Source organism: Gadus morhua, chromosome 1 (genome assembly GCF_902167405.1).
Source record: "Gadus morhua chromosome 1, gadMor3.0, whole genome shotgun sequence".
Classification (NCBI taxonomy): Eukaryota; Metazoa; Chordata; class Actinopteri; order Gadiformes; family Gadidae; genus Gadus; species Gadus morhua.
The window spans coordinates 14301519-14311027 of record NC_044048.1 but is presented as its reverse complement, the minus strand read 5'-3'; the positions used below and the strand labels follow the sequence as shown (position 1 = coordinate 14311027).

The following is a 9509-nucleotide window of genomic DNA, read 5'->3' as shown; positions in this document are numbered from 1 at the left end:
ACACACGTACGCACACAGTGCATTGCTTTTATGCCAAAAAAGGCTGATTAATTCAAAGAGACTAGTGTGTTCAGAAAACAGCCACCTGTTTTGGAGAACTTTAATAAGTACTTACAATATTGATCAACTATGTTGGCCGTTATCCTCTTCCCACTTTACCGTTTAGCATTTTCAGAAAACCAACGTGTGACAGGGGGAGGATGAAAGGGAAATTAGGCCAAACCCACGCTGTTGCATCACCAATAAGGGGGCTGGATGTTAGAGAGTATTACAGTGAAACACACTATTTTACATGTAATTTTACATCTATATGATATATATATATCCGTCTATCTATCTTTCTTTTTCCTGTGCAGGAAGGAGTTTTGTGAGCTGTGCCTGGCGAAGGACAGACAGACAGAGAAGGTGTTTGTCTGTAAGAAATTCCTGAAGAAAGATGGCAGGAAAGTCCGCAAGGCTGCCAAGAACGAGATTATGATCCTGAAAATGTACGTGCTCAGTCGGAAGGTTGACAGATGGAATGACTACAGTAAGATGCAGTACCGAAAGCATTCAGCAAAGGAGAGACATAAATGGATATGAGAAGATAAGGGGACGTTTCTCTTCTAGAATATTGCCTCCTAGTTCGCTGCAGAAGCTGTGTAGAACCGTTTGCCCTCAGCTTCAACCGAGGTGTCTACTTATAAAGTCTGTCCAGAAGTGATCTCAGCCCCACTGGAACATATTTTTGTGTGCTTGTCCTAACCTTTTACATCAATAGATGGCACACTCTTGGTGTTGGCGGTTTGAAAGATTTGGTCTTTTCTGTTTTTCCAGGGTCAACCACCCAAACATTCTCCAGCTGATAGACACATTCGAGACTCGGAAAGAATACTTTATCATCCAGGAGCTGTAAGTGTTTATTTTACAGACCTTTTCCTTTGTGTGTGTGTTTATGTGTGTTTGTGTGTTTGTGTGTGTGTTTGTGTGTGTGTGTGTTTGTGTGTGTGTGTGTGTGTGTGTGTGTGTGTGTGTGTCTGTCCACGTGCAAAATAGCTTTTATGTTGTTTATTACGGTGTGTACAGTATACGTATAAAGTATGTATGCAGTTATTATAAATTATTACCTAGTTCAGGGAATGTTGCTATAACATGAAGGTAATTATGTCAGATGTAATTGCACGTTGACACGCAATATAAGTGCATGGTTGAGTTGTAAAAAACAATAAAGATATACAAACATTTGCACAAGACGGGAAGAGAAAAAGGAGAAAGATGAATTGTAAGATGCACATCCATCAGGTCCCATGACGGGAACTTGGCTACGACCTCTTATTACTGTGTGCTATGGTGCCCCCCTTAGCAACAGAGGATGATGCTAGTTTTGATGAGATATTTGCTCGTGGTAACACTCCTATCATTGAGTGTCCCTAAAGCACTTATTTGACATAAGAGACCTCCACAGGGACCACAGGATCAACGCACGGGCGCTACTGAATCATACCCACTTGTAGACACACAAGTACTCTTTTCACCTTTTGAAATTGTAATTTAAATATCATTTCAATAGCATAACATTGAATGAAAACTAGATAGGAATAAACACACCTCTTTTGGTGTGTGTGTGTTTGTGTGTGTCTGTGTCTGTGTCTTTGTGTGCATGCTAGCATCAATCAATATTAAGGCTGACCTAGAAGCATAGGTATGTGTGTTTGTATGTGTTTGTGTGTGTCTTAAATTCTGTGCTTGTGTGTGTGCGTGTGTGTCTTTAATTGTGTGCTTGTGTGTGTGTGTGTGTGTGTGTGTGTGTGTGTGTGTGTGTGTGTGTGTGTGTGTGCGTGTGCGTGTGCGTGTGTGTGTGTGTGTGTGTGTGTGTGTGTGTGTGTGTGTGTGTGTGTTTGTGTTACGTAAGGTTTATCAGGCAGTCTAGGCACAGTCAGCAATTTTCTATTATTTCCTTGTTTTTTCACCACACTAGAGCCCCAGGTAGTCTATTTATAGTTTACACAAAATACTGTCTGGGCAAACTGTGAAACAATCCAAAACAAAAAAGAGAAAAATACATCCAGAAGAGCTGACATTCGCACAAGGCCCTTCTGGGACGTCCATTTAAACATTCATCCATCAGCGATATGTCTGCTCCCTCCCTGCTACATGTTGCAACTTCAAATTATAAAAAACGAAATTATAAACTTTAATTAATCCATAAACGTTGAACCTGAATCAAGAATAATTACATACAACAGTATTTATATTATGCACATGTAGATAATAGTATTTTGACACATATACAACAAGGCCTACCAACTGTACTACCTTGGCACCTAACCTAGAAACCCCTTCTATAAATCGAACTGGACCGTCCTTCCACTGGCTTGGCAGGTCGTAGGACTAAACAGCACCTGTGCAAAAAATAAAATAAATGACTCCTTTAATAAGCAGTTCATCCAGAAATGTTGGAAAAATATACTCACATAAAATCTTCTATGGAGCCCATGTGTGTCTGTCTCTGTGTGTTCAGTTTCCGTGAAATTCAGTTTCGGTTAAACTTTCGGTGAAAGAGAGAGTTGAGGACCCTGAGCCGTTGCAGGCAGTCGCTATTGACTGTGAATGTTAGTGTTTAATATCCCACACTATTGCCCAGGCAATCACTGTCCTGCTCGGGGCAGTGCATGATTAGCACTGTAATCTTTTTTTCATCTCCCAAAGTGAAATCGGTGTACTACATTTCAATCGCATGTTGAATTGCCCGGTAGGGTCAGATCTGGGCTCAGGGTCAACGGTTACTGGAGTTTGTTTGATGAAGTGGCTTTGATAACTGAATGGTAGACCACATGGTCAGGTGTGCTTCAATGGTACAATTGCCTGACCGAAATTGAAATAACAAGAATATTTGTTGTGCTTGTATTGTGTGTGTGTGTGTGTGTGTGTGTGTGTGTGTGTGTGTGTGTGTGTGTGTGTGTGTGTGTGTGCATGTTTGTTTAGGGCCACGGGAGGAGATGTTTTCGACTGGATTCTGGATCAAGGAAACTATACAGAGAGGGATGCCTCCAATGTAATCAGACAGGTCCTGGAAGCAGTGGCCTACCTGCACTCTCTAAACATAGTCCACAGGAACCTGAAGGTATGTGTGTGTCTGGCTATATATCATATGTGTGTGTCCATCTACTGCCCTGTTTAAAAGAGAGATACATTTATAATCCATCAACTTTAATATATTTATATACGACATATGCTTCGATATAGTTTTATTTTTATTTTTTTATAGCCTTTTATTATTGCCTTTTACTATGTAAGTTATGCAGGTATAAGACAAAAATATTCAAAAATCATTTTTGAGATGCCTTCTTCCTGTCTCAGCCAAGAAAGCAATTTTGGGTAATTAGTCAACAGCCTCTCTATGGAGACAGGTAAAAGCAATACACAGCTGCCTCAGTTAATTACTTTACTTTAAAAAATTTTAACAAGGGAGTAGACACTGCCTTAATGGTCGTAATCTTTTCTCTAGTCTAGTGATACAATGTGTGTAACAGACAAACACACACATACACACACGCGGCAAAAACACATATGCCAACACACAAATACATTACACAAACACACACACGCACATACACACACACACACACACACAAACACACACACACACACACACACACACACAAACACACACACACTCACACACACAAACATCTTCAACCTCTTAGGAGGAACTATCAGGTTTCAACCTCCCCCTACTGGTAGAAAATGGTACCTCCCCTCCTATAACCAGGACTCAACTTTGTGCAATAAAACAATTACAGTGTAACTAAAGGAAAGTATTAAACCAGCACTATAAGTGCAATTAAAATAAGATTGAAACCCTTTGCAAATTGTTCTAGCAAAATCAGCTCAACTGAAACTGGAGGGCTATTATTTATGCACAGTGTATTGGGATATTGGGTGGAAGCATATTTGATTGTGTGTGTGTGTGTGTGTGTGTGTGTGTGTGCGTGTGTGTGTGTGTGCGTGTGTGTGTGTATGCGCCTTACCTTGTGTTCCAGCTGGAGAACCTGATGTACTACACAGAGAACAACCACAACAAAGTGGTTCTGCGAGACTTCTACCTCTCTAAGTTTGAAAACGGATCCATCACGGAGCCCTGTGGAACGCCAGAATATCTCGGTACATTCCATATTCATGCGTATCTCTCCCGCCATCTCCCTTGCTCTAAATTCTGCTCTATTTCTTGGCCTTGTGCTTTGGCTTCTGTTTGGTATTTCATAACAGAACATCTTCCACAGAACATCTTCCACTTTTTTTTAGAGCCCCAGCCGACAGGACTTTAAAGTTCATCTGTGATGATGTGTCAGATGGTCGCTAGAAAAACTGTCATCTGACTGAGACCGTCAGATGATAAAGAGTCACTTGTCCTTACCTCTCTCTTCAGTTCCACCTCCTGTCTGCTGCTTGACTCGCTGGGAGATTCATGCCAGGCCGAGCTTGGAGTGTTGTGCTGAATGGTTTGGACCCAGTTGTCCCCCATTAAGGGCCAGGACATCCATTCATAAGACTGGGCCGAGTCATCGGAAGCATAAATAAGGAATCAGGGCACAGGCCTTGGGCGAGGAGAGATATGGAGGGATTTGGTGTGTGCAGGCTAAATGCTGAATTTGGCACATTCGTGTGAGAATGTATTTTTAGCCTAACCCCCCCTTTATGTGTGTGTGTGTGTGTGTGTGTGTGTGTGTGTGTGTGTGTGTGTGTGTGTGTGTGTGTGTGTGTGTGTGTGTGTGTGTGTGTGTGTGTGTGTGTGCTGTTTGCCTATGACTCTCTATCTGTGTCATTCCCTCCCTCCCTCTTTGTATTAGCTCCTGAGGTGGTGGCACGTCACCGGTATGGCCGTCCTGTGGACTGTTGGGCTGTGGGTGTTATTATGTACATACTGTAAGTCAACTTCATTGTTCCAACACCAAAGTCTTCCTTGAATTGATCATAAATATGATAGAAAATTCACTTTTTTTCGTTATTTTTTTCATGATCATTGCTTTATTTCCTGTTACAGCCTATCAGGTAACCCTCCATTTTATGATGAGACAGAAGAGGAAAACACGGATCTACACAACCGCATAATTTTCTGTCGCATTGTTGCTGGCGAGTTTGAGTTTGACACTCCATACTGGGACGACATCTCACCTGCTGGTACGGTCTTTATGCATCGAGCAATAAAAAAAATGCTATTTAACTTCTACCCTGCCAAGTAGTCAAGAATCAATTGAGATAAGGTTCATTATGTGCACTAAAGGGCCATTTTTGAGTTAAGGGGCTGTTTACTCCATCCTTTGCACTTTATATCACGTTTTACCCACTTCCGTAGAGGATTCAAGGGGATATTTCTTGTCCGTTGCCTTTAGCTAAAGAACTTGTGTGTCGACTGATGGAGGTGGACCAAATGTTAAGAATCACAGCACAAGACGCACTGTGGCACGAGTGGTGAGCACGCACTCACACACTCATGTATAATAACGCATACGACTAACACATTTTCCTTTTCAATCAACATGACCTATTTTTTACTTGAGTAATTCTGTTCCCTGTTTGCCAGGATTTCAGGCAACGGGGCTTCGGAGAAGAACCTAAAGGACGGAGTGTGTGCTCAGTTTGAGAAGAACTTTGCCAAAGCTAAGTGGCGGGTGAGAATTCATTAACATTACTCTTCCTCCGGCAGTAAAGGTTGATAATAACAACCAAGAGCAGATACAACAGCTGTAGGTGCCAGGGAAAAGAGGAAAGGGTGGGCAATAAGAAAATGCAGAGATATATTGATACTGAGTGTGATGGAAATGTCCCCATTGAAGATAATGATGATTGGTTTATATTTCATCACAGCTATATTCTCTGCTCTTATCCTAATGTGCAATTCAGTACAAAGAACCTTTTGTATTATGCAGATATTACAAAAGACACATGGAGATATAGAAAGAGGCTATCATGAACAAAGGAGTTTTCGATGATGGATAACGAGGAGTTAACGAGTATGTTAATGATTCTCTAATAGCACACATAACCTTAGTATAATAACATTCTGCTCTCTCCCTCCATGTGGTTCCCAGGAGTTGAAGGTACTGTAGCTCAGTGTGTGAGAGGCTGGGAGGCCAGAGTGCGGGCAGAAACTCACAATCAGCCTAGCATGACTCAATACAGATATGCAATGCGTAGTACCGCATTAGTTGTCTGGTCAAATAAACAATAGTGACTATAATTGAATGAGCACAGGAAAAAATATATATACATTGTATGCTCCCTTTGACAGATGTAGAGATATATTGATCATGCTGGAGGATGGTGAGGCTCTCTTCATTAGCTCTGGTCCAACCCACTGCTTCTTCAGCTTGTCCCAGAAGAGTCCCATCCACTCTGCCCCCTCTTATCTTCATAAGATAATACTCAGACATTCCGAGTGGCCTTCTTCTCTGTCCCTTCCCTGCTCCTCGTCCGCACTCATCTATTATAATACAACTATCGCAACCAATCGAAAACTGTGAAAACCTTTGGTGAAACCAAAATGGCAATGGTAAACGTAAAGAAAAGGCTATTCATGCCTGATAACTCATTTAAGATCAGTGAAGATGAGGACAATTTGAGTGTCTACCAGACGAATCAAAGCCACAGTGGACTATTGGGATGCTCTTTTTGAAGCAGTTCTGGCCCTCTGTCATTCCTCTGAATTGGTTTTCCCGTTTCATTGCCCCATACTGTGCCTCAGTGTTCTAGTCAAGTCAAGACATACTTGACACCCTTAAGCATCTATGCAGCCAAGTCATCGTGTGATTGGTGAGACAGGTAAGTATAGACATGGCTTTCCTGAGTCCATGGGAGCTGCTATCTGGATCTTCCCTTACCCTCTGATATGGTCCAGGCAGCTGAGAAAGAATGGTTCTGTGGGTGGTTTTATGCCAAAACTCGTACGCCTATGCCCCTTGAATTGTGTAGCTGTCAGATCCCTCTATAAGAGACGCCTCACGATCTACACCATGCCTAATCAAGGTGCCTTGACAGATGTATTTTGTCAAATGCTTGTCTTAAGCGCTTCTCTATGTTGCTTCGCTAAAAGCAACCAAGGAACTGAAAGAAGCTTTTCGTGCTAGCTATTAATAAGTCACTGTTTATGATAACCATCTCTTCCTCTAATAGTTGTGGTCTCTCTCTCTCTCTCTTTCTCTCCGCCTCTGCAGAAAGCCATTCGCGTCACCACCTTCATGCAACGGCTGAGAAACACGGAATCAGTGGTTGACAGTTCAGCAGAGGGGCAGGTAGGGGAGGAAAAGGGGGAAGCAGATGGAGAGGGGGAGCCGCAGGGCAGCAAGGGGGAGAACCAGGGAAAGGGGGAGAGTGAAGACGACGTGACAACCAGTAGTGTCTCTTTAGAAGTAACTGTTGAAAATTCAACGTCGAGTATGGCCCAGGGGGAGGGCAGCACCCTCGATGACCCAACAAGCATTAGCGTAGGTCCATCTTTGGACATTTCCCAATCAGACACAGAGGAAAGTTTTGTGCAGTCTAGTCAGCTGAACTCTACTCCGAAACCTAAAGAGGTGGGAGCGAATAATGTCGGGCCAAAGAAAGAAGCTGATGATGGAAGCAGGAGAATTGCCGCCAATGTGGGCCTAAATAAACAGGCTGCCGATCTCAAGCCAGCCTTAGTGTCGACTACTGACCCCTCGTCAGCAGCCAATGCAGAAAAGATCCACAAAACGGCCTCCCCTGGCACTAGCAGCAAAGGGAAGATCGCTGCTACACTCCATGGCAATACTAGCACCCCTGCAGTGGCTGGTGCACCCGAGAGGACTCCTGCAGTGCAGGGGGAAGCCAAAGCGGAGAGCGATGGGAGTTGGTGTCAGACTCAACTCCCAGAGACAATGGCAATCGCTGTTGGCTCTGTCGTGCCAGGGGTGGAGGCTGCAGTGGGTGGGGATGTAGTCGCAGGGGAGAGGTTAAGGAGCGATACAAGTCCCATGGTCAGGAGGGACAGGGATGCTAGGAAAATCGACAGATATAGTGCTGAGTATCACCTAGAAGGCACTGGCCCAACACCGGGTCATGGTTCTTACACAACAGGCACTTCAGCTAGTCTGGGCCGCCACTCACCCCTTTACCATCCAGATGTTGGCACGGTGGGGTTAGGGATGTCGGGGGCCTACGGGAACCCCTACAGCTCCCTGTATGCAAGCGGAGGAGTGGGACTGTACGGGACGGGGCTGGACCACGGAGGCCGAGGACTCACCGGGACGGGGAGCAGCAGCAGCTCCACCAGCGACTGGCAGATGGACAGCGTGATCGAGCAGATCGAGAAGCAAATGGCCGCCGTGCTGGAGAAGATCGAGGGAGACATGCCGTCGTTACTTGAGCAAATCAGTGACTGCCCCGCCGAGCCGCCGCGCGCACGGAGTGCGCACGCCTCCCCGGCGACCTCTCGCGGGCGGACCTCCGCCGCTGCCGCCCAGTCGACCACCCCTCCCCCTCTGCCCACCTCTCCCAGACCCCCGCTGCCTTCTCTCCCTCACCTCACCATCCCTCCTCCGTCCTACCCTCCTCCCTTCCCGCCTACGCAGGCTTCAGGCCAGGGTGGCGGGGAGCTGGAGGAAAGAGACGGGCAAAGGGCGGCTGCTCGCTCCAGCCAGTCTCCCAGAGCCATGCCTATGGGCAAGGGACTATGAAGAGAGCACAGGCCATGAGCGACACACGCCATCATGAACATTGGATCTATTGACACTTCCTCATTCACAATAGCATTTATGTAAACCCATTAATCTGACTCTTGAGGAAAGGTTAGCCATGGAATACTGTTTGATTTGTTTGTGGGCTATTATTGTTTCTATAGAAAATACACATTACGCCGGTCATTAGCTCTTTACTGCATTGAAATGCTCTCTCGGCCAGAGGGTGGATAAATAAAAAGCATTGTGGCCGTAACAGAGTTATGATTATAAGGATTATTAGACAATTGCAACATGCATAACTATGCTGTAGGTTACTTTATATACATATAAGAGAAAGGCGATCCCTACACATGCAGACATTTTAAAAGCGGCATGGTATACAAATACGAGAATATAAAGTAATACAAGGTATCAACCCTATTATTACCGACAGGCATTTTTTGTACTTAACAAGGTGATAAACCAAACAAAAAATATATTATAACTTGCTTTGTCCCTTACAAACTGTAAATAACTAAATATTTTTTCCTGCTATATCACTTGACTTTTCATGGCCAAACTACGTGTTTATCTGAATTACGCAAATCACCTGTCTCTTACGTATCTCCTTTTTAAAGTTTATGTAGCCATTTCCTAGCTCTACCACGATCTTTGAATCAATAGACTACCTGTACATAATTATGGAGGATTTCAGCTGATCAATTGAGCTTTTGTGCTTATTGAGCTTTTGACATTCATATATATATATATATATATATATATATATATATATATATATATATATATATATATATATATATATATATATATGCATATTTACACACAATCCAC

The 9509-nt window shown here is 43.8% G+C and overlaps 1 protein-coding gene across 2 annotated transcripts in view; it reads left to right on the top strand.

Moving 5' to 3' along the window:
- The window catches only part of camkvl (CaM kinase-like vesicle-associated, like), a 41191-nt gene extending 31769 nt beyond the window's left edge, over positions 1 to 9422 (top strand). The window contains exons 3-12 of one of the 2 annotated variants that reach the window (XM_030364529.1): positions 357 to 488; positions 817 to 891; positions 2965 to 3103; positions 4023 to 4143; positions 4830 to 4905; positions 5024 to 5160; positions 5373 to 5451; positions 5564 to 5651; positions 6072 to 6080; positions 7194 to 9422. In XM_030364529.1, coding sequence (XP_030220389.1) covers positions 357 to 488; positions 817 to 891; positions 2965 to 3103; positions 4023 to 4143; positions 4830 to 4905; positions 5024 to 5160; positions 5373 to 5451; positions 5564 to 5651; positions 6072 to 6080; positions 7194 to 8675 — 2338 coding nt within the window. In that variant the 3' untranslated portion in view covers positions 8676 to 9422. The remainder of the gene's footprint in view (positions 1 to 356; positions 489 to 816; positions 892 to 2964; positions 3104 to 4022; positions 4144 to 4829; positions 4906 to 5023; positions 5161 to 5372; positions 5452 to 5563; positions 5652 to 6071; positions 6081 to 7193) is intronic. The other variant, XM_030364536.1, reaches the window with a different exon arrangement.
- The last annotated feature ends 87 nt before the right edge of the window (positions 9423 to 9509 follow it).